The sequence below is a fragment of the Platalea leucorodia genome (genome assembly GCF_965183815.1).
Source record: "Platalea leucorodia genome assembly, chromosome: 8".
NCBI classification, from domain to species: Eukaryota; Metazoa; Chordata; class Aves; order Pelecaniformes; family Threskiornithidae; genus Platalea; species Platalea leucorodia.
In genome coordinates, this window is record NC_138830.1 from 29364577 (window position 1) to 29389707 (window position 25131).

General features: G+C 44.5%; 1 protein-coding gene across 4 annotated transcripts in view; it reads left to right on the top strand.

Annotated features, from left to right (window-relative positions):
- The first annotated feature begins 2116 nt into the window (after positions 1-2116).
- The window catches only part of RYK (receptor like tyrosine kinase), a 94868-nt gene continuing 71853 nt past the window's right edge, over positions 2117-25131 (top strand). For 2 of the 4 annotated variants that reach the window (XM_082319752.1, XM_082319753.1), the window contains exons 1-3: positions 2120-2509; positions 21109-21230; positions 23024-23123. In XM_082319752.1, the coding sequence (XP_082175878.1) occupies positions 2188-2509; positions 21109-21230; positions 23024-23123 (544 nt within the window). In that variant the 5' untranslated portion in view covers positions 2120-2187. Of the gene's footprint in view, positions 2510-21108; positions 21231-23023; positions 23124-25131 lie in introns of all 4 variants that reach the window. The other 2 variants (XM_082319755.1, XM_082319754.1) reach the window with 2 other exon arrangements.

A 25131-nucleotide genomic window follows, 5' to 3' on the forward strand; every position in this document is an offset into this window, starting at 1 on the left:
CTCAAACAGAGCTTGGTGCAAATTCACGCTCATTTAGCGCATTAGTTTTGTGAATGCTTTTGTGATGATTTGTATCATGCAGTTCAGGAAACCTAAGCCAGAGATGAGCCTCAGTTTTGCTTTTGACCACTTTCGATGCACAAGTTGCCTGTCTGTCCATGAGTCCCTAAGTGAGGTGCATTAGAAAATACCTGGAGCCTGAAATTTAGACTACGTCTGAAGAGCAAATAAACACACATGCCCAGACTCTGGGTTTAGAGGCTGAGGAAATGGTCTGTGGAGAACCTGTGGTATGGAGGGCCCTCTCTCAGCAACCAGCGCTGTTCAAACTGGTCCACATCCACCCAACTAAAGGCTTGCATGTCATTTGCAACTCCATTTTCAGTTTGCCATTTTATTTTTTTACACCTCATGCTGCTAAGTAAGTGATGTTTATCGTGGGGAGGTGTGTGAGCAATTTCTCTTTCACCACAGTGATTAGAAGAGCAGAACTTCCTATACACGTTCCACTCTTATGGTTACGAGCTGAAAGACTCAATGATTAAAAACCCTCCCTGGCCAATTAGCCTGCAGTGTCCTCCTGTCACGGTGTCCCATATAGGTATGAAATTCCTCCTGGCAGGTCATAAGGGAGCATATAATTCAAAGCTATTAACTGATTTAATGATCATAAATTAATATTGTGACACATCTGCTGAAAAGCTCAATCAAGCAGGCAGCTACCAGCGATGAATTTGCTAAGACCGAAGCTGTTACTGCTCTTCGGGGAGTCCGGAGGAGCTGGAAAGCAGCCAGGTCTGATGGCAGGTAGGAAGGTGGTGATGGAGGTGGCTCGTCCATCATCAGCCCAGAGGGGTGAGGGACCAGGCGCATTTAGGTCAGATGTCAGTTCAGAAAAACAAGATCTACTTGTCGAGCCGATCGCAACAGAGGTTTTGTTTCAGGGGAAAGGTGGACGTCTTGAAACGGGATTTTGTGCCAAACTGCAACTGAAATACTTTTGAAATTCTGCACAGAAGAGGATTTTGGGAAAAGGTTAGGAATGTTTGTATAGGAGATTCAAAGTCTCATGCTGGAATTTGGTGTTGTTTTCATCATTTGACTTGATTATTATTGCATTCTTTCAAAATGTATCAGCTGTCACGCCGCACTGCTGCTGCCATTTCATGCTATAACAAAACAGCAGACGTGTTACAGTTTAGATTTTACTTTAGGGTCATCATAGGCAGCAATGGCTTGGCTGGGATTGAAATAACCATCCTTTGTAGATCAAAGGCCCTCCTTTGTTATGGTGAAATGAAATGCTGCTGCTATTTCTTAGCTCTGAATGGAGCATAAGCCCAAGATAAAGGCGAAAAGCAGACTAAAACACTAAATATAACATCAGTACGCGAAGTTTTAAAAAAATTACCAAAAAAGGAAATTTTCTTAAACTAAAATGCTGGTATTCCAGAAGTATTTCCAGTTGGGTAACTTTCTGATCAGTGTCAGTCAGTTCAGGATACCTTTTTCTGGGATGTTTTGGCACAGCATTTCCAGCCATGTGGAAGAGACCCCAGGCGCCCAGCCGCCGGGCCTGCCTCCAGCCAGGAGGGCGGGGGATGACGAGGACGGGCGGCGGTGGATGGTCAGGACAGGCTGTGGGGCTGGAAGGGCAGGGGATGGAGGCGACCACAGCAGAGAAGGAGGGCCGTGAAGGGGGCTAAAGGCGAGCGCGCGTGGTAGTCACCCCCTTCCAGCCTTCCCTCAGGACGGGCCCAGAGACCCTGCAGGCGCCGCGCACTGAGGCTGTGCGGCACCGGCAGGAACGAGGGGCGGGGCCGGGCCGGGCCGGGCCGGGCAGGGTCTGCCTGCCTGCCTGCCTCCTCCTCCTCCCGGGCAGCCGGTGGGAGGCGAGAGGCGAGCGAGGCCGCCCGCTCCCCGCCGTGCCGGGGCCGGGGCCGAGGCCACCCGAGGCGGCGGGGACAGACGCCCGCCGGCCGCCGAGGGGGGCGGGGCTGCGCGGCCGCGCGTGCGCGGGGCGGGGCTTGCGGCGGCGTCGCCGCGGAGGAAGCGGCGGCGGCGGCGGCGGCCTCGGGCGCGCGCAGCCATGAGCGGCGGGGCGGGGTCTGGCGGCCGCGGCGTGTGAGGGGTTCGGCGGGGCGGGGGGTCCCGTCCCTCCCTGCCTTCCCCCCTCCCCGCGGAGCGATGGTGCCGGGGCGCCGGGGCGGGGGCCGCCAGCCCGGCGGCAGCGGCGGGGGGCGGTGGCGGCGGGGCCGGCCCCTTTCGGCGCCGGGGGAGGCGGGAGCGGGGCGGCGGCGGCGGCCGTCGTCGTCGTGCCGGCTGCGGGCCCCGCGCCGCCATCTCCTCCGTCTCCTGCCCCTGCTGCTGCTCCTGCCCGCCGGCGCTGAGGGGCAGGCCGGCCCCAGCTCCGGCCCGCACGCCGCGGGGCCCCCGGACTGGCCCCCCGCCGGCCCCGGGCCCAGCCTCAGCCTTTACCTGAGCGAGGAGGAGGTGCGCCGGCTGATCGGTGAGTGCGGGCCGCGGCCGGGGCTGCGGCTGCGGCCGCACCAGGCGCGGTGAGGGGCCGGGCTGGGCCCGGCGGTGGGGCGGCCTGTGGGGTGGGAACCGGGGGCCTGTGGGGCTGGGGAGGGGGGTGTGGGGCCAGGGGCCGGGGGGGAGGTGGGACTGAGGTGGTGTTGGGGGTCTGGGCGCTGAAAAGGGGATGAGGGGAGTTCTGTGGGGTTGGGATGGCAGTTTGGGGGTCTGGAAGAGGATGGGGGAGTCTGGGGGCCTGGCGGTGGGGATGGTGGGGGTCAGTGGGACTGGAGGACGGGGGTGGTGGCTGTGGGGGGCCAGGAGGCGATGGGGGGTGGCTGTGGGACGGCTGTGGGACTGGTGCAAGGGCGGCAGATCTGGGGGTGCAGGGGAGGATGGAGAGGGCTGTGAGCAGGGATGAAGGACCTGGGGTTCAGGGGAGGGTGGGGGGCTATGGGACTGGGCTGGAGTTGGGTGAAATTGGGGTTCTGCAGGACGGGGGGAGCAGGGAGTCATGGGGAGAATGGATGAGTCTGAGGACTCGGGAAAGAGTCTCTGTTGCCCCGTGTGTGTGGTTGGGATTTGAAGGGAAGAAAAGGGTTTACCCTGATGGTGAGGGGTTCCCCAGATTCAAGTGACTGGGGATGGTGACCTGTGGGAGCAGGGTAAGCTCTGGAAGACGTGAGTTCAGGCCCGTGATTTAATTAGCGAGGCAAGTGACATTCAGAGGGCAGAGAGGAGACCTGGCAATAATTGGGTGCGTGTGTGAAAGTAATCTTAATTTCTAGGCAGGCTGACAATTGCTGCGCAAGTACTTGGAGACAGTTCATGAAGTCCCCCATCTGGCCTGCTGTGGAAGGCTTTCACAGTAGTTTTGTGCTTGGAGAGTCTTCGATTTAAACAAAGATTTGTTTTCTGTAGGCTTTGGCTTGCTTAGGCTCTTGTTTAGAGTTGGTGGCTGGAGTCTTGAAACAAATATGTTGGTATCCCCAGTGATTTGTTTTTCAGCAAGTGCCCTGTATCTCTGTAAGCTGAAAAACAGGCAGTGCAAGACTTTATTTGCATCAAATGGACAAAATAAAAATATCTCCAGTTAATTTGGACTCTGTAAGCATGTAGCTGACCGAAGTCAGGGGACCAGGGGAGTGAATAACACTGTAAACATTTTTTTCCCTTTTGGCTCGCTCTGGCAATTAGGGTTCTGTTGCCGTCATTTTTACCTTGCATGTGCTTGCTGCCAGATGCTCTTGTTACAGATAGAGGATAAAAATGTCAGGCTTGCTGTTTAGCTGAGTTTCTAAACAAGTAGTTAATCTTGGAAATACTGAATTGTAAGATTTGAGCTATCCCGAGTCTAGTGCCTGAAATGCGTATTAGTTGGATTTGCTCAGACTTCCATGGTCCACTAGCATAATTATTCATCATTAAGTAGCAACTGAGGAGGGAAGATCTGCTGTTGTTATTATTTTTTAAGTTAAATTGCATCTTGTAACCTCCCTTATGGGTGTCTGTTGCTAACATGGCTAAAGTCACTTGTTACTCAAGCTGTCTGTAACTGTTTTATATCACTTTAACTATCTGACACTCAATGATCTGTTCTGCTTCTGCCACCCAGTCTGGATATCTGCTTGGATAAACTAGAGTCTAATTTGGAGATAAACTGGCACTTTTTTCAGTTAGTGGGATTCAGATCGCTAGAAGTCTGTTGTAAACTAAACTTTCAGGATCCACCTTGTGTTGTTGGCATGAGCAGATTTAATTTTAGGGGTATCCTTTACACATACTAGCTGTTGTAGGTAAGGCGTAGTTTAATGAGGCATCTAGACACAGGCAATCAAATCTTCAGTAACTGTATGTATTCCTCTGGCAGAAGAAAGTCCAAAGGGACAGACAGGTTTGTTCCAGTTCTTCACGCTTTTGAAAACAAAACAAGCTATTTTGATATGTTCAGTTTTGTAGTATCTGAATTGTGTTTACATACAATCAAGTTTATGGTTTAAGTGCTCCTATTGGTGTGCATAAACTTTCAAAGAGCAGGGAGGTGTTTTGGCTTCTGTAACTTCTTTGAGGAAAGCCATGGTTCTGTGGATGCTAGAATAGTCATTCACAGCGGATAGGAAAATGACATTGCTTGTGAAGCAAACTGTTAGGTTCAGTGAAGCTGCTAATGTAAACATAGAAGCTAGTTTTGTTCACCTTTTGTTTTTAAACAAACTCTCTCTCTGCTACTGTCTTACTGTGGTTGAACAGAAAACTCTTAGACTTTCTGAAGTGCTCATAATCCCGCATGTTACACCGAGTTACTACAGCCCGTGATGTGTTTTCATGCTTCTTGGTATTGTCCCCAAAGATCTTTAGATCACAAATTTGATTTGGAACAAATGTAAGCGCGTGTTTGCGAGTTGTTGAACCAGCCATGGGCGGTGAAACGGTGCGTCCTCCGTGCAAAGCTGGAGCATCCATGGGGTCTGGTGTAAGGTCTGTGGGGCTGTACCCACGCGTGGTCTCTCCACCAGCGAGGCTGTACCACTTCAGTGGCACATTGCAGTGCTTCTGCCCTCCTCAAAACCAGAGTTCACTGTCTTACAGAACCATGGCCTGTGTTTTTAATTAGGTTGTGGCTCTTGTAAATGAAATAGTGACTTGCTTAAGATTATTTGTGGCTGCTGTTCTTTCTGTGGCACGGAGGCAGGACAGATACTATGGTTTATAGTGAAAACTGCCCTCTGCTTTCCTGGATGCTTATGCCAGATTTCCATCGTTAGGCTATGTGATTCTGACCATGTGTCTGCCTTAGGAGGAATTGTTTTGAAATCTTCAGAACTTTACAGAGAAGAAAACTAAAGAAAACTGGGTTGTCTTGTTGTGTGAGATGGATTTTTATTTTGAAAAGCTGCAGTGTTCTCATGGTCTGAAAGCAGGGCTTGCTATATGGCAGGCAGATGGTGTCTCTGTCAGAAATACCTCTTGCCATTCCCGTGGAAAATGTTCACAGCCATGCAAACTCTAAGTATTTGAGAAAAAAAAAATAACGTGGTTTTCACATACTTGGATGTGCCAGATTCCACTCACACTAGGCAGGATTCAGCAACAGATGAGATAAAGGTAGAAAGAGAGAGAGAGGAGTTAGTCAAAGGGACTTGGTTGAGACAACTTCAGCGATGGCAGCAGGAGCGGGAGGTGTTTGAGTGAGAGCGGGGGCAAGGTACAGGGTGATGGGCATTCGGGGAGGAGGAAGAGAAGCACTGCTTGCTGGGGAGAGACATCGAGAGCACCACAAGCCTTTTTAAGGGTGTCTCTGAACTCTCTCAGCACCATGATCCGAAGGTTTTTGGAGTTGGTTTGTAGCTTTATGGATTTGGTTCGTATGGACAATCTTTTTTGGGCCTCTGCATAAACCTGAAGAAAGTAGCATTAGTCTTATGGAGTGGCTAACTGTAAGGCATGATAATACCACCTGATTGTGTCACCTTTTTCTGGTGACCGCCCTGTGACGCTAAACATGCAGGGCAGATGGTGTTAAATTAGTGACGAGTTATTCAGTAGAGGGTCAGTACTTGATTTAGTGACTTTCATTCAAATTTGCCTGTGAAATCAAAATGTGGTGTTTGCCTAATGTTGAAATGTTCCATTGGTCTGCTTTTCACAGGATCCTGTGATATAAAGGCACATGTATCCCTGCTTGGCAGGTAATGAACTAAGGTTTAGAGAATAAGGTAAAAAATATCCATTAATATTAGGTAGCTAGCTTTAATAATTAAGGGTTTGATCTGATCTATTTAAAGTACATATCATGGTATATCTCTTAGACCTCCAGCTGCGAGTTCCCAGCAGTTCTGCAACTCAGCCTCACAGGAGATCTTTGGTTATGCCTTCCAAGCATGAGGACCAGAATCAATAGTTGCCTGTGAAAATTTGGCTTAAGCAGTTTTTCTTACATTGCAGGCAGTTCTTTTGCAGCATTCATGAGATAGCATGTAATTGTTCATGGCAGCAACAAGATGCTTAAGCAGTAAGGGCAATCCTTTCTGTTCTTGCAGGTTTTTTGTTTGGTGTTTTTTTTTGTTTTGTTTTGTTGGTTTGGGTTTGTTTTTTTTTTTTTTTTTTTTTTTTTTTTTAGACTACATACCTTTCAGCTTTGAAATTGGTCTTGTGGATAGCCCTCCCCATCACATGGCTCTGGTTCTTTTTTAGAGACAGGTCTAGCCTGAACACTAAATGACACTAAAGTCCCATGGGGGAAAAATACCATGTTATCACGTAACTAAGGGCTATCATAATGCATACATGCAGTGGGGTGGGTGTGTGTAAATTAGAATTGGAGGAGAATCTTAGTCAGAAGTCCTACAATGTTTGCATTGAGTTTGCAAACTTAGTGTTCTCTGGCCCGGTTACTGCTGAGTAATTGTATTGAATATCATCTTCTGTTGGTTTTATATTTGCACTTGCTTAATTACAGAGTTAAATTAATTACCACTTATATGACTTTTTCTTACATGTTCTAATTTTCATTTGAAGCCAGTGTGGAGCTTACTGAAATGAGTTGTCTGGTTGTGAGATGAGAAGTCTGTTACAGCAGAGGGTTGGTTTGTTGTTTTTTAAATCGTACTGCTGACTCACGGAGTGATTGGGGTTGGCAGGGACCTCTGGAGGTCATCTGGTCCAAGCCCCTGCTCAGGCAGGGCCACCTAGAGCTGGTTGTCCAGCACCGTGCCCAGAAGCTTTTGAACATCTCCAAGGATGGAGACTCCACTACCTCTGTGGGCAACCTGTGCCAGTGCTCGCCCACCCTCAGGGTATATGAGTTTTTCCTGATGTTCAGACCCTCCCATGTTTCAGTTTGTGCCCGTTGCCTCTGGTCCTGTCACCGAGCATCACTGAGATGAGCCTGGCTCCATCCTCTTTGCACACACCTTCAGATAGTTATATACATTGATGAGATCCCCCTGAGCCTTCTCTTCTCCAGGCTGAACACCCCCAGCTTTCTCAGCCTGTTCTCATAGGAGAGATGCTCCAGTCCTTTTAATCATCTTTGTGGTCCTTTGCTGGATTCTCTCCAGTAGCTCCGTGGCTCTTGTATTGGGGAGCCCAGCACTGGACCCGGTACTCCAGGTGTGGCTTCACCAGGGCTGAGCAGAGCCCTGGTAAATTATGGGCCAAATGCAGTTTTGTATATTTTAGATGGAGACTAAACATCTGCTTATTGCAGCAGTTGATCTCAATTAAGATGTCTTAATTTTATACTGTGAAACAGCTTTCTTAATGTCACTATTTCGGGGAGTTAGCAACAGGAGTTCACGTCAAAAGCGCTTTCTTGCACTGAGTTTATAGTGACTGGAAATCCTCTTGTTCCTTTGTTGCCTGGTTAGTTGTCCCTGTTGTGAAAGGGAGCTGAAAATCAGTGTGCTGGAATGAGCTGGTTGTTCAGTTTATTGAAAAGTTGAGGTATTCCTTTCTTGCGATACTTGAAATGCTTCAGAGCCTCAGTAAAAGCCCACTCGCACCTGTCTTTGACAGCATCACTACCTAGACCACTGCCAGTGAGCTAGTGCAGTGCTCTGAGTTTTGTCAGTAGCACCCAAGATAAATTTCGATGTGAGATGGGTACCTTGCAGGTGCTTGTACGTGGTGCCTCTTTAGGATGGAAAAAATATAGCAAAAAGCCTCTGTGTAGCTGCAGGAGGATGAATGAGATGTCCGCTAGGAGCAGATGTTTGAGCACCCTAAGGTCTAGAAGCAAGTGTCTATGTGGTACAGGATCTACAGTTCAGAATCTGGTTCTGTTGTATACATCTTAAATCTTGGTTTTCTAGCTTTTAAGTGCTTGACTCTGAAGAACGGTAGCTTTTTTGCACGTTGTATGCAAAAATAAGCATTGTGTTGCTATGGTCCACATGCCTGTCTCTGCAGAAGTGCAAAAACCTGCATGGTAATGCTTCATTTTACCATTCCAAAGGGACTTAAAGATTGCTGTAGGTCCACAGTGCTGGATGGAAAGCAAGCTTCTAATCTTGACAGACATCATGCACTGTAACAAAACTGAATTGCTGATGATGGCCTGAAAATATTCTGATATATTCCACTTAATTGCAAGTGCTGTTTTTAGGATAATTATTTTATTACCTTGCCCCGTAAAGCTCTTTAGCCTAATAATAGTCTGTGATTGGTGCTTATTAGACAGGGTTTTTAGTGTTGCAGGTGAATGTCACTTAAGTCTGCTTTGGAGAAATAGGGGGATTAAGGCTGGCAGGGTGTTTGGAGAGTGCATGCAGCAACATCTGGCCGCTTGCAAGCTGCAGCAGGTTGTGACAAGTTACTTGCATCGTGGAGTTGGGCAATCTGTTTTTGTTTTGGAGCCTTTCAGTGTGCTTGGATGCTTGTCTGTCTGATTTACTGAGTACCACAGTTCATGTCAATGTTGTTTTGAGGTTTATGAGAACAAGCTGCATTTGAGGTTCCTCTGCCCTTTTCCATTCTATTACCTCACTTTTAATTTGCAAAGTTCAAATAGCGTGTGGATAGCTGTTTCTTTGGAGATGCATGTAGTCGTATAAACCCACTGCAATATTTTTAATGCTCGCAAACCGGCAGAAGAACAGGCTTCTAGGAGTTTGAAATAGCCTGTGGAAGGCCATCTGGAGTGATGCCCGTGGAGGCAGCTTCTAGCTTGGCTTAGGATTGCTTTGAAATAATTTATTCTGTGTGACCAGAGGGAAGTCCGGGAAATACATAAGTCCTTGTGTGTATTGATGTAGTCAGCATTGCTGAGATGGGTGGTTGATTTCTGCGGCCTGCTTTATTTATCACACCAGCTTACGTGTTGAGATTTAAAAATGCTGGGGGTTCTGTCTGAATCGTACCCAGAGAAAGCAATTTGCTTCTGCAAATGGGCCGTTCAGGAGGGGCTGCATGGGCAGCAGGAGGCTTGGCTTCCTCCTGCCGCTCTCTCTCTGCGCTCGGCTCTGGGAGGAAGCAGCCATTTCAGCTCCCGAGAGGCCAAGGTTTGTCTAGTGATAAATGTTTGTGGCTCTTGTAACACTTGTGTGTCAGGGACTTGGAAGAAATCTGACCTCTGAGACTGAAGACTAGCCTGATGAAGGGAGGAAAAAAAAATCCCAAAGCTGCATTCCTTGCTGCTGTGATTTTACACCTGTGTTCTGTTTGGCAGCATCTTATTTATCATTGTTGATTGTTTGGCCTCTTTGAATACATGCTCTCTTTCTCCCTCCAGTGTATGGACAGAATGGGAACAAGAGAGGAAATGGAGGCAGAGAGCTCCCTGCATGCATGAGAAAAGCCAGCAAGAAGGGCTTCATGTACCATATCGGCAGGAAGGCAGGGACTGAAACTGCTGCTAAACATCACCTGGGCAGAGGGAGATAGAAGAGATAAGGATCATGCTCACAGGCATGAAAAATCCCAGGGTGGCACTTTCCTGAAAGTGGGAGCTTTGGAGGCAGCTATACTGTACACTCTGGTGTGTGGGTCCTTTAAAAGATGAAGTAGCTGGGGAAGTCTTGCGTTTTTCTCCTCCCCTTCTGCTATTCAGAGTTGTGTTTGGATACTGGAAAAGCTGAATTAATGAGACAAATTCCAAATGTATCTTGGTTCACAGTTGTTCTGAGCTCTAGTGAAATGGGATTGCTTGATGACTAATTCCCACCTGAAACTGTCCAGACTGAAATGTCACTGAGGCTCCTACTTTTCTTGCAGTGGAAGGGTCCTTAGTTAGAGGCTATTCCTCTAGTAACTTAGTGTGCAGTATTAAAATCGTACTTGAGGTCTCAACTGTGAAAGCAGGGAGTACGTAAAGGGTGAAGTGCATTTAATGAGTTGTGCCTGATGAATTGATTTCCCCCCCCCCCCCCCCCCCCCCGAATGGCAGCAGCACCAGCAGATCCCATGTAAGAATGAATGCTAACACTCTCTCAAAATGCCTTGTGGTGGTACAAAGGGCATGATGGTAGAGGCTTCAAACACATTATTTCTCTTCCATCTCTGCCTTTGTCCTTCTTTCAAGCGGATAACTCGCATATTTGCACTGACTGCTTTGGAGATCTGGGAGCAGAAGCAACAGCATGAAACTAATGTGATGCTTTAGAATTTTGCTGCCACTTTCTGGGTGTTGAATAGCTGTAATTAAATTAACCAGTATATTGATTTCACCACGCTACTTCGGAAAGATAAGAGCAGTAATGTAAGCGTTGGAGCTGCTGCTTGGTAGGCTTGAAAAGCTGCAGCCACTCAGAATACATAATGCCAGCAGTACCAATAGTGAAGCTGAGCAGGTTGATAAACTAAAGATGGTTATGCTCTCAAAACTGTTTTAACCTTTATAAACTTAGTGGATGGCCTTGTAGAATAATAACTAATAAAAGGAAAAAATACTAAGCTCCATGGTTTTCCTGAGTACAGAGATTGCCGCGGAAGAGAATAGACTTGTTTTAGTTTGTGTGGAGCTTGGTTTTCCATTAAACACTCAGTCTCACTGTGATGGAAGTCTTCCAAAGCATCTGAACAGATGTGAAGGGTGTGTTATCCCTTCAGCAGTCCTGTCGGTCACAGAACTAGAAGCATGAGTTTCGAGGCCACGAGGTCTGATGCATTGAGGGAGGGTGTGTGTGGTGTGTGTTTGGTTTTTTTTTTTTATTTATTTTTTTTTTTTTTTATTTGGACTCAGTTGGGTACTTGTTACTGAAATAGTCACGGCTACTGGCAGGGACACCATTCTAAAGGTGACTTATGCTGTTGTAGCGTATGGTCTTGCTTGCAGGGATAACTGAATCAACATGTGGGTGCATTACTAAAACTAAAAAAAAAAAAAAAATTAAGTGGCACAACGTCTAGGGGTAAATGACACTAAAATACTGCAAATGCACATTATTCATGAGTCCAAATGACGTCTGGCATACCTTTGTTAGGTGACTGAGTTTTGGCTGGGAAGATTACAGCAGTCCAGTTCAAAAGCTTTGTGATACCAGTAAGCATTATTAGTTATTTTATTTCAAGGTGTGTGCTCTTGGACAACTGCGGTTCACATGAATGGAACCTTTCTTTTATTTTCTGTTCTCAGGATTTATTTTCATTCTAATTCAAAAGAAGCATCAAACTTCATGTAACAATTATGAGACATTTGCCATTACTAATAAGTTAAATTTTTATTTCATAAATATACCTAAATATTTTGTGTGGTAAGAATAAAGTTGTTTAATTTGCTCATTAAAGTTAGCTTTATAATTTTATATTATACAGTTTCCTTTCAGTCGCTTCCAACCTTGTATCTGCACCATTCCTGTTCCCATCTGTCCCATTTCCCCTTGCCCAGTATGTAGGTCACTGGCACTAATTTTTCTCTGCCTTCAAGTATGTGTCTTGTGCATCTCTACTGCATCTTTCCTTTGGAATCGGCCCTTCAGGTAACTCTCATGCGCTGTTCTGGCTATTAATAGCAAAGTGACTGCTGGTTTTGTTGGGAGTTTTACTAGTTTGTGTGTGTGTGGTGGTTTTTTTTTGTTGTTTTTTTGTTTTTTTGGTTTTAAGTTTCAAATGAGGAAACTTCATTTAGGAGGTGTTCTCAGGAGCAGAGTTTACTTGTATTCTGCTCTGAGGTAAGATATGTGGTGGTGTGTGTTTGGTTGGGTTTTTTTTCCCCTCCCCATTAAGGAGAGTGTCATCTTCTAACCATTTTCACGTCTGTCTTTATATCCTACCTATCAGAAAAATGAATATTTTTCTGTAGGTGAAGGAGAGAAGAATAAGCAGGCAGGCTGTTGAAATGTAATTGTTGCTGTTGTTCAAAGACAAACAAAAGGGTAAGCGGTTGGGTCCTAGGAACAATTAATGTCTTCTTTTTGGTATGGATTGAGTTAAATAGTGCCTTATGCTTTCACTTCAGCAAGTGCCATCTCCTGGGGGAAGCTTTTTCCCCTAGAAGGGAAGGGGTCTACTCTGTGACTTTCACAAAGACCTTTCAGTGAGAAAAATCCCATTTGCCCATGGTGTTGAACTTGCAAATTCTATTTAACAGCATCAATAAAGTGAATTGTGGGTGATTTGTCACTGAAGATTCAGGAGGATTTAATGGGAGCTCTCAGCTAAGAGTTTTTCCTCCTGTGTGCTAGATGTTGGGAAGTTTCCTACTAAGATTCCCTGCTAGGGAGTATTGGTTGGTTTTCAAGGATGCAATCATTGCCTTGAAGTTATGTTGAGTATTTCCTCACATTGAATGCCTTACATACTGTTTTCCGCCTCCAGCTCATGTAACTCTGTGCAGATTACAAAGCCGTTTGTGTAAATAACCACAGTCCATATGCTCTCTGCTACCACTGGGCAGAGATAGGTGAGCTTGCAAAGCAACTGTGCTGTTTGCAATGAGGCATCAGTCTCTGGTGGGAGAAGTCTTCCATGGAGGTGGGAATGGATTTAATTCTGGAGCCTCACCGATCAGTGTTATGTTAACGACCTAATGTTAGAGCAATTCCACAAAGAGTTTGCATATTTCAGTATGTTTGGGTGATGTGTCAAGCTGTAATTTTATTTCTAGTCTGTTTTCCATGCACTTGATACTGGTGGGTTTTTTATTTTTTCAAGGTCTATGATACTGGATTATAAGATATTCCTTTCTAGCAAAGCTTAGACTGAAGTTTAGAAAGAAAGGGTTGAAGAGCTCTTTTGTGAGATAGATACGTGTAGGCAATGAAGAACTTCACGTAGAAGTAGGAAGTTGTCCCCAAAAATGGAAGATTCTTTTGTCTTGGTGGGTTTCCTTCTAAGTGTCAGGTGGGTGGTGAGCAGAAGGATTATTCAACAGTCAGGGAAGAAATGTTTCTAAACAAAAGGCAGAAAGTGGGTTAGTGAGTAGTGCTGGATTTGTGCCTGCTGATTTGTCTTTCAAGCTTGACACTGAACAATGTCCTTTGGTGTTCTCTGGCACCTGTGTTATGAGAGTGAAAAGCTGTTTCTTCATCATCTCTGTGTTACTTAAAATATCACAGGAAAAAAGTTAAATCTTTCATCAGTCATCTTTTCCAGAGACTCATGGCCTGTAAGATGTTTAAAAGCAAGTAGTTCAGCATAAATTCCTGACTGACAGCTATAATTGGCAGACTGTAGTGTTGTGGAAAACTTAAGTAAAAATGCAAGTAGAAGGCTATAATCTGTTACTTGTTTTATTAAAGGAAAGTTCACTTTCATTGTTGTGTATACTGGATATGTGCAAATCAGATATAAGAAATTTTTTATGTGTGTATATATATATTCAAATGCTTAGTATTACATTTCCAATAGTTTGCTATGTTCTGAATGATATTGATGTGTGTAGATCAGTTTGATTTCCTCGTTTTTTTTAATTCCCAGTTGTAGTTTCAGCCCTGTGTAAGCTGTTCATTGAAGTGAACTAATTAAATACATTCAAACTAAGAAGGCTAGCTCTGGGAAAGTGTTCTTTCTACCCTGAAACAAAAAGTTTCAGTAGTCAAGAGCTGATTTTTAATTCTTCAGTCATGTTTTCTTGTGCTTAGGCTGGTAGTATGAAAATAGCAGAGTTTTTCCAGTGCACGTTTGCAGAATCAGTTGCAAAAAAAGGAAAGCTTAGGATTTAAAGTCAGTGTTTCAGACTTATGGTGCATTTTTAATGAAAGGAAAATGGAAGGGAGGCAAAAAGATATCTTTCTTCAACAAGGTAAATTGTCCAGTGCTGAGAGAATCCAGTGTGTTTATGGAGTAGGTTGCACAGACTTGGGAAGTGGATAGTGGTGAAGGGATGCTGAAGCTTGAGATTCATACTCTTTCATGTGGATGTTCACCCTGGAGTGGAAGGTTCTGGTCTGGCCAGAGGGCTAACCTGGATGAGCTGCTCAGGAGTGGACGCGTTGTTCTCCGGAGCATGTAAACCTCTGAACAAATGGAGTGTTTATATAAAGATAGTAACTTGTTTAACTGCGTAACTCTTCTCAATTAATTTATTTCAGTGGCTGTGAGTCAGGAGCAGGAGTGGCTTGCTTTGTGGGGGCTGTGGTGGTTTGACGTTGTACTGCAGAGATTTCTCTCCTGCTTATGAAGAAACTCTTACGCATTACAGACTAGTGTATTAAGAAAACAGGCACTAATTTCAGTCATTTCTGTACACAGACAGGAATCTACCAGAGGGTTGGGTAGGCAGCTGGGAGAACCAATTATGTCACTATCGTTAACCGATTGCTATTAAACTAGGGCTAATACTCATATTGCAGCAAGCAGTATTTCAGTAAGAGTGGTCTCATCTGACTCTTCTATTGCATGTTCGTTCTTGATTTTTAGACATAATCTTCCAGAAGTGTGTTATGATGATTTGAAGTCTGTTACCTGGGGTAACAGACGCCTAAATACTGTCGTCATCTTTAAGAATGTGTTACTACTAGTGCATGTCGTTGGATGGATTTGCTTCATAAGAATAAAATCTAATTTTTCCCATGCTGATAGCGGCAAGTTTCTTTTGTATATTGTGCTTAAAAAGAAAAAAAAAAAAAAAGAAGAGTTGAAGCTAGACTGCATTTACACAAGGGCGTTTGAAAAGAACTGTTTTGTTAGGCTGCTAGACTGACATGATCCAATTTTGTCATGAACACAAGGGCTGCTCAGCATCTTTTGCATTTGGGAGTGAAAATTGGCCTCTCCTTCCTTTCTGAGCTTCTTCAAATGTTTTGTTATGTTAAACAGTGCAAAGAATGACAGACTTTCTCTATGGTGCTGCTTAAATTTACCTTTTTGTTTGTGTTCAACTTTAATTTATTCTTTCAAGTTTGTGCCCAAGGGTGGGAGGTACAAAGATGTGGAAGTTAATAATGAGATTTAGGGGTTGCCTGGGTAAAAAGGTGACGTTTTTGCTTTGAAATCAAAGCAAAGCAATGGTCGTACTGTTTTCGTGTGGGTTGGTGTAGGTTAGTAAAGTCCAAGTAATGAGAAATTGGATCCTTTAGTGTTGTGCATTGTCTGCATGTGGACTTGTTTAAGGAGGCTTGCCAAAGCAAAACTGCAGCCTATGTTTTAAAACTGTTCGTCATTGATCACCAATATACTGCTTAAACCAATCAAAGCATTTCTGAAAAGCTTCTTTTCCTCTGCAGTTTATGTAACCCAACAATTTTTTGGTATTTCTTTGTAAGGTTCTCCACCCCTTTCTTTGTGTGTTACTGCTTTCCCTAGAAAATGATTATTGAAGAACTGCCTGTTTTCTCTAGCTGTTTGTAATGCATCTGTGTTTTTGTTCTAGAGCCACCTGTTTTCTCTTTTTATCATTCCATATATGACATAAAACATTACATACCAATTTGTGTTTGTTCGAATGCTGGTGTATTTGCCCTACTTAAAGTGCAAGATGGTGAAAGTGTTCAACACCTTAGGAGGAACATGACACCTTGTGGAATTAAATTTTCCCTCCCCTTCTACCAGTCAGTAGGTTTTAGTGTAGTAGTTTAGTAGTTTAGTAAGCATTCTTGAAATCTGAAACAACGGGGAAAATGAACCTTGTTTCTATCTTCTTTTCCTCAGCAGCCTGCTGTGTAGACTGATTACGTCGTACACTGCTACTGTGTTTGAAAGAGATTTACACATTTAAGAAAAGTAAAAAAATGAGGTTGCTGGTTTAGGCTGTATATTGACAGTGACTTGCTTAATTTGATACCATCTTTCGAAGCTACCTATGCCCAAAGCATGCTTTGAAAAAAAGCCTAGACTATCTGGATAAGATAACTACTATTTTAGTATAAGCTCCGTCTAAGTTAGTGCTGCTGCAGTCTTGCCCTCCATATGGGGTGCTCCTGAGCATCCTCACTAATTCAGGGAGTTAAACTGACTGAGGAGTGTTGCCCCACTTTTTTTTTCTCCCCACATACTGCCAGCTTGACTCCTTGAACTTGGCTTGCTGAAGGTTTAAATAAGGAACATTGCAAGGCAGGTGTAAGTACGCATGTCTGAAGAAAAAAAGGTGAAATGCAGAATTAAAGCAATTCTGAGTTAGACTTAAACTGTCATGATAATGGAGCCTAAAGTGTTTTCTGCAAACTCCTTAGCCATTTTTAATGTCTACTTCAGAGAGAGTTAATAATAGCACTTAATCAGTCTGGAAATCTAAGCGGTGAGGAGGCACCATTTCAGTGTTTGTAAAAAGGTATGTAGATAACAAGGAACAAAGTATCTCATCGACTAGAGGTAGCTCACAGCCAATACTCAGTGAACATAACTGAGCCTGTTTGACAGTGAATGTAGCTGGACCTGTTTGACATTTTACCGAGGCTGATCATTGTTGTCTTGATCTGAACTTGTGGGAAGAGGCGCACTGGATGTGATCTGCCCAGCGTGTTTGCGGTGGTATCCTTGTCCTCTGTCTTCAGCAGCACAGGGCTGTTGGAACCTGGCAGGCTGTGCTGTGGTTTTTCTTGGTAAGAATTTAGCCTGTGCAACCCATGTGGTGCTGAGAAAAGCATACCTTATCTTGGCTAAAATCTACTAACTATAGAAGTCTGGAGTCCACCTGCCGTGGAGCTCTTGAGCACGCAGGGTGCTGCAGCATTGCCTGGGCAATTTCTGTGGGTATGGGGAAATTTTCTCTTCCTCAAAGTGGAAGACTGATGAAACAGAGGAAGCCCAGGAGTGCAGTGAGCGAAGCGATGGCAGCCTGCATCAAGAACACTCAGATCACGCAACCGATCAGTGAGCTACAGCTCTGGCTTTCACCACCTCTTGCCGCAGTGCCCAGCGTAATTCTTTGCCTGTATGTACCTTCCCAGTGACCCCTCTTAGGGCTGGGACGTGGTGTGGCTCCCAGCATTGCTGGTGATCGACACCTGGGCTCCTTTGTGTCGGGCAGAGCACACCTTGCTGCCTGGCTGCCTGCCTGCAGCACAGGCAAGGTGCTTTTTTGACTGGCAGGTTCAACTGCAATTTTTCGTGTGTTTTGCTGGCCTGATTGAGATAAATTAAATAGACAAAGTGCTTCAGGAATTCAGGATTGAGGTGGAGGAGGCAGCGAGGGGATGAAAAATTAGGGGTGGAAGGATGGTCTGGAAGCAAAACTGAACTGTGGTGGATTGGAGCTAGAGAGATGGGAGTGCTTGTCTGGTGTGGACACAGGTTCTTAGCTGCGCGTTGCAAACTGAATTTTGTCTGTAGTTCACCAATGGGAAAAGATGTGTTATAGAGGAGATGTTTTAATTGTTGATAAATTTAAAAAGAAAAAATACAGTACAGTATTGAAACACTGACATTTCCCAAGTACGTATCTATCAGTTTCCAGGGTTTAAGAAAGCATTTATCCAAATTCATAGAAGAAAAAAATCCAGTGAGAAGCTGTTGGAAGATACTGCCTATTAGTTTAGTAAGTTTGTGATCCACAAACACTAGAAGCACAGAGGATCTACTGATAAAAGCATCACTGTCTATTTACTTCAGTTTTATATTCTTCTCTAGGCATTTTCTGTAGACCCCTGATAGAAACAGGATATTAAGCCAGGCAATCTTCTGCCTTTTTTGTGAGTTAAGAGCTATACTACAAAACCTCTTAAATTATTTTTATATGCCAGTCTTCTAGTTGGAGCATAGCAATCTGTGTCATTGCGGTGCCGCTCTCTATAGCTGGCTGGTGTCATTGCGGGGCCACTCTCTATAATCTTTGAGAAGTCGTGGAGATCAGGGGATGTCCCAGAGGACTGGAGGAAGGCAAATGTTACCCCTATCTACAAGAAGGGCTCAAGGGAGAATCTGGGTAATTATAGGCCCATTGGTCTTACTTCAATCCCCAGGAAAGTCATGGAACGGATCCTCCTGGGGGCCATCATGAGTCAAACGAAGCACATAATTGGGAAAAGCCAATATGGCTTCACCAAGGGCAGGTCATGCCTGACAAATCTGGTGGCCTTCTCTGATAAAGTGACCTGCTTGGTTGACATGGGGCGAGCGGTTGACGTTGTCTACTTGGACTTCTCCAAGGCCTTCGATACGGTTCCCCACAGCCTCCTTCTGGAGAAACTGATGTGTTATGGCCTGGACAAGTGGTCTATGCAGTGGGTGAGGAATTGGCGGATGGGCCACACCCAGAGGGTGGTGGTAAATGGCTCTTTTTCAAACTGGCAACCCGTCACAAGTGGGGTCCCCCAGGGATCGATATTGGGCCCAACGCTATTCAGTATCTTCATAAGCAATCTGGATAATGGGATCAAGTGTAGCCTGATGAAGTTCGCAGATAACACCAAATTGAGTGGGGAAGTAGACACTCTGGAAGGGAGAGCCACCCTGCAGGAAGATCTGGATAGGCTGGAAGAGCGGGCTAACAAGAACCTTATGAAGTTTAACAAAGACAAGTGTAAGGTCTTGCACCTGGGAAGACATAATCCAGGAGTGCAGCTCAGACTGGGATCCACCTGGCTGGAAAGCAGCTCCGTGGAGAGGGACCTGGGGGTCCTGGTGGACAGGAATCTCAACATGAGTGAACAGTGCGCTGCTGCGGCCAAGGCGGCCAATAGGATGCTGGGTTGCATCAAAAAGGGCATCACCAGCAGAGATAAAGAAGTCATTATCCCTCTCTACTCAGTGCTTGTCAGGCCACACCTGGAATACTGTGTACCATTCTGGTCCCCGTTATACAAAAAAGGTGTGGACAGGCTGGAAGGGGTCCAGAGGAGGGCCACCAAGATGATCAAGGGTCTGGGAAGCCTGCTCTATGAGGATAGGCTGAGAGAGCTGGGTTTGTTCAGCCTTGAGAAAAGGAGGCTTGGAGGTGATCTCATCGCCATGTACCAGTACTTAAAGGGGAGCTACAAAGAAGATGGAGACTCCCTTTTTACAAGGAGTCACACGGTGAGGAGAAGGGGTAACGGGTGCAAGTTACTCCCAGGGAGATTCTGATTGGACATGAGAGGAAAATTTTTCACATTGAGAACAGTCAACCATTGGAATAATCTCCCCAGGGAAGTGGTTGACTCCGCTACACTGAACACGTTTAAGACTGAGCTGGACATGGTGCTGGGCCGTCTCGTCTAGACTGTGCTAGAAAGGTTGGACCAGATGATCCTTGAGGTCCCTTCCAGCCTGGTATTCTATGATACACTCTTGGGTTTTGATTAAGTTTCAGGACACTAATGAGCCCGCAGGGAGCAGAAGTGGTTAACAGCAACAAGATTGAAGAGGAATGTCTTGGCTGCATTTCTATATCTTGTGAAAACAAGGTGGATTAAATCAAGTTCTGGAATAAGCGAATGCTTATCACTTTGCACTGATCTTTGCCCAGTTTTTGCACTAAATAGGAGGAATTATTTCTCTCAAGCTAATTCTCCCTTTCTTCAAATGCAGCTTGTCTACACAGTTCAATAGTTACCTTTGATTTTTTTTTTTTCCTTTCTTAAAAAAACAAGCAAACAAACAAAACCTTTCATGATTCCCTAGATTCTTGGAATAACTTCAGTATGCCTTTAATGCTGTCGTCTTGGAGTCACAGCCTCTCCAGTTTTCTTCACTTTCTAGCCATAATAAAAATAACTTCGTTATTTATGTTCCCAATTGTACTGTGAATACTTTAATTGAACTCAGTTCCCTCTGCATAGATCATACTTGGAGCATGCACCTGTGTCTGTTTTGCCCAGTTGTTCTCTAAGCATGTCAATATATTGCTGAGCCTGGATAATGATTAACTGGGAGCAACAGAGGAAAAGCTGTATGAGAGGAGACAAAATGGTACTGATTACAAATACAGTATGGTTTTGTCCTGAGGATATGGAGCTGGGATTAATTTTACAGCTGTGGGGAAGGGGGTGAACTTGTAGTGCTTACTATACCACTAATTGCTAATGACACACAGGGCAAGCTGTAGGGTCATATCCTGTATTCAGTATGACCTTGGAATGTGTGCCACAAAAGATAATGGCAGCTTCAGTATTTTTAATATCAGAGTATGCATATTATTTAGGAAAATGCACCTTAGTGCTCTGTAGTAAATAGTTTTGTGGGTCTTTCAATTATCTAGGTTTATGTAAAAGTCCGGAAAGCAAAGGGTAGACATAAAATATTAGTATTACTTGGTTTACAAATGTCATTCCCCCTCTCATTACGTGCTTTGTGTTATGATCTAATTACCTTGAAGTTAATTTCTTTATGCTTATGTGTCTCAGCTCAAGAAATGAGCTGTTCCAGGAAGAATTACCTGCAGTTAATGAGCTGATAATCCAAAGCAGTTTGTTTTGAGTGTACGCAGTTGTAAAAAGAGGAAAACTGGAGCCGTGATTCCCAGAAGCAGATGGGTACATTCAGGAGAGTCTGTAATGACTGTTTTGGAGAGTTGTATGAAAAGTTGTGCTTCCTTCCATTACATTCCACCTTTTACCTGTTTATTAGGCTGTGGCATCTCTCTGAAATTGTTGCTTTGTAAGAATTTGAAGCACTCTTGTTAATGCTGACATACATGAGCATTGATCTCCAAACCTGCAATTGAATTTATGGACTTGAGGAAGTATTTGCTTAAACATTCAAATACAGGTGGAGCTGGTGGTGCTGAGAGTTGGTTGTTCCAGTGTGTTACTGCTGGTCCTGTTCTTCCCTGTCTTACTCTCTTATTTCTCATTGCAGGTCTTGATGCGGAGTTGTCTTACGTGAGGAATGATGTGGTTAATCACTATGCATTATCCTTCAATCTCTTAATACCCAGCGAGACCAACAATCTTCACTTTAGCTGGCATGCTAAATCCAAGGTAAGCAGGCGTAACTTCTGTGTTTGAGTAGTTGATACATGATCTGTATTGCTTAGTGAATACCCACTATTATAATTTAATGGCTTTTTTCTTTGCAAAAATTAGCATATGCTAGGTGCAAAAGGATTATTTGTATGATTGCAGGCAATAAATTAAGGTGATATGTATCCAAACTGTTCCTTTCTTGTTTTAGAAAGGTTAAGCACTTCTTTTGAAGTATTTTGTACTTCTTGCTTCCGGCAAGCTACATGTATATATACAAGCTATTGGCTCTGGAATCTCTTCTGGTGGTGCATTGAATGCACAGAAAAGGCAACCATGAACTGAAGCCTCTGGAAATCAGATGTAGAGCAATTGTGTTTAAGAGATTTCCAGAAACATATGTCTGGAGATGAGAAGAACGTATAAAAGTAGCATCTAGTGTGTTATTACCAAGCACCGATTAAATGGAAAGGGATTTTTATTACACTTAATCACCTTGGCTGGAGCATGCAGCAACAGCTGTCATAAAGATTGCATATGCTCTTACATTTTGAAGGATTTCCAGTTACCTAGCAATTTATTTTTGTATATGAAATGATCTGTTTAGCCTCTGCCAGATGTTCATTCTTTTTTTTTAAACTTGAGCGATGGTTATTCTTCTTCCTTAAGTACAAAAGACTGTAGTAGGAACAGTAGTAGTTAACAACTCCACCAGTGCAATTTCTGAAGATTCCTTCTGCCAGTCTTCTTCCCTTTGAGGTGTAACTTCTTAAGAGATGTGAATTTTGCCCTGCAACAATATTGGGTACAGTGCAAGCCAGCCCTTCTACTTGATACTGCGTTCCACATTCACAGGCAGTTCAGTCACTTGCCAATTGAATAGGACCTTTGAAGGAGTTTCCTTGTTGTTACAACTTCAGCTATAAGCTACCTGCATCACTGTCCCTGCCCTGAGTTTCCTCGGGCCTGTCTGTGAATTTTGAATAGGAATTTCTGAGCTTGTATAGACCTGCAACCGTGATTGCACCACTCGGCATCTTCTGTGCTAACTTTGTAGGATGGGTGTAGTGCAGTTTATAGGAACTGTTTCTACCCTTGACATCTTGACTTAAAAATGAATTGGTAACATAAATGCATCCTATTATGTTTTAGAAAGGGGGGAAAAAAAGAAACTAATGGGGCAAATGAAGTCAAACCAAATTAATTCAACTGAGTGTGGAGCGACAGGATGAATTTCCAACAGGAGCTTATGACTTAGATCCTGTACTTATTTGAATGAATATTTGCAGAATCAGCTTCTTAAGTGGAAACAATCTTGACTATAGCTGAATAAACTGTTTATAAGCAATTTTGGCTGTGTAGTTTATAAAACTGACTGGAGGAGGGAGAATTTTTTTAATTCCTACGGTTTTAACAAACTGGCTTTTGAACAAGTAAGTTTAAAAGTATCAGCAAGTGAGGTTTGTGGTGTGTTGTTTTTTGTTGTTTGTTTGTTTTGGGTTTTTTTGTGTGTTTTTTCTGTTTGTTTTTTTTTGTTTTTAATACAGCACTTTAAATTGTGCCCCAGATTTTCAAGAATGATTTCAAGAGTGACTTCTATTTTGGCTTTCTTAATTTGAACTGTCACAAAAGCCTGATATTTAGACTTCCTATCAGAAACCTTGAATTTAGACACCTAAAATCACCACCATTCTTTGAAAATAAGACACAGTTTTTTAATTTCAAGAAGAATTATGAAAAGTTATGTAGTATTTCTTTTTACTACCGTAGAGATTTCTTATGTGTTTTCCATCTCCCAACTATTGTTACAGGTTGAGTATAAACTGGGATTTCAGGTAGATAATCCCATGGCTATGGCTATGCCCCAGGCCAACATTTCTCTACAAGGAGAAGTTCCTCGCACCCTTTCAGGTAAACTCCCACCCCCCCCCAAGAGTGCACAGCTAGTGCTGATACTAATAATGCTTTCTGGTGGTACTTTGTTTTTTTCCAAAATGTGTGTAGTGTTGCATAAAAGTGTAGTTTTTCTCTATTAAACATAGAATGTTTACAGGCCTTCTGCAACAGTTATGACATTGTTAAAAGGGTATTATAGATTAGAATCCTAGAATTGTTTACATTGGAAAAGACCTTTAAGATCATCAAGTCCAACCATTAACCTAGCACTGCCAAGTCCACCACTAAACCATGTCCCTAAGCACCACATCTACCCGTCTTTTAAATACCTCCAGGGATCAGGATTCAACCACTTCCCTGGGCAGCCTGTTCCAATGCTTGACAACCCTTTCGGTGAAGAAATTTTCCTAATATCCAATCTAAACCTCCCCTGGCTCAACTTGAGGCCACTTCCTCTTGTCCTATCACTTGTTACTAGGGAGAAGAGATGGACCCCCACCACACTACAACCTCCTTTCAGGTAGTTGTAGAGTGTGATAAGGTCTCCCCTCAGCCTCCTCTTCTCCAGACTAAACAACCCCAGCTCCCTCAGCTGCTCCTCATAAGACTTGTGCTCTAGACCCTTCACCAGCCTTGTTGCCCTTCTTTGGACATGCTCCAGCACCTCGATGCCCTTCTTGTAGTGAGGGGCCCAAAACTGAACACAGTATTTGAGGTGTGGCTTCACCAGTGCCGAGTACAGGGGGACGATTGCTTCCCCAGTCCTGCTGGCCACACTATTCTTGATACAAGCCAGGATGCTATTGGCCTTCTTGGCCACCTGGGCACGGTGCTGGCTCATATTCAGCTGTCTGTTGACCAGCAACCCCAGGTCCTTTTCCACCAGGCAGCTCTTCAGCCACTCTTCTCCAAGCTCGTAGCGTTGCATGGGGTTGTTGTGACCCAAGAGCAGGACCCAGCACTTAGCCTTGTTGAACCTCATACAGTTGGCCTTGGCCCATCGATCCAGCCTGTCCAGATCCCTTTGTAGAGCCTTCCTACCCTCCAGCAGATCAACGTTCCCGCCTAACTTGATGTCGTATGCAAACTTACTGAGGGTGCCCTCGATCCCCTCATCCAGATCATTGATAAAGATATTAAACAGAGCTGTCCTCAGTACTGAGCCCTGGCGAGCACCACTTGTGACCGGCTGCCAACTGGATTTAACTCCGTTCACCACAACTCTTTGGGCCCGGCCATCCAGCTGTTTTTTTACCCAGCGAAGGGTATGTATGCCTGTCCAAGCTGTGAGCAGCCAGTTTCTCCAGGAGAATGCTGTGGGAAATGATGTCAAAGGCCTTACTAAAGTCCAGGTAGACAACATCCACAGCCTTCCCCTCATCCACTAAGTGGGTCACCTTGTCATAGAAAGAGATCAGGTTGGTCAAGCCAGACCTGCCTTTCATAAACCCATGCTGACTGGGCCTGATCCCCTGGTTGTCCCACACGTGTTGCGTGATAGCGCTCAAGGTTATCTGCTCCATGAACTTCCCTGGCAGTGAGGTCAGGCTGACAGGCCTGTAGTTCCCTGGATCCTCCTTCCAGCCCCTCTTGTAGAGGGGGGTCACATTTGCTAACCTCCAGTCAACTGGGACCTCCCCAGTTAGCCAGGACTGCTGGTAAATGACAGAAAGTAGCTTGGTGAGCACTTCTGCCAGCTCCCTCAGGACCCTTGGGTGTATCCCATCTGGCCCCATAATTTGTGTGTGACTACATGGTGTAGCAGATTGCTGACCCCTTGGATTATGGGGGCTTCGTTCTGCACTCTGTCCCTGTCTTCCAGCTCAGGGGGCTGGGTACCCCAAGAACAACTGGTTGTTTATAGATTAGATGATAAATAGATAGAATAGATATAATAGATTGAGACTATTAGCCTGAGAATAATATTTTTCACCTTGTTTAGTGGAGGATAGAGATTTTCCTGTAAAGGAAACGTGACTTTTCTGTGTATGTACACACACAAGGTTCCCGTTCCCTTTCAACA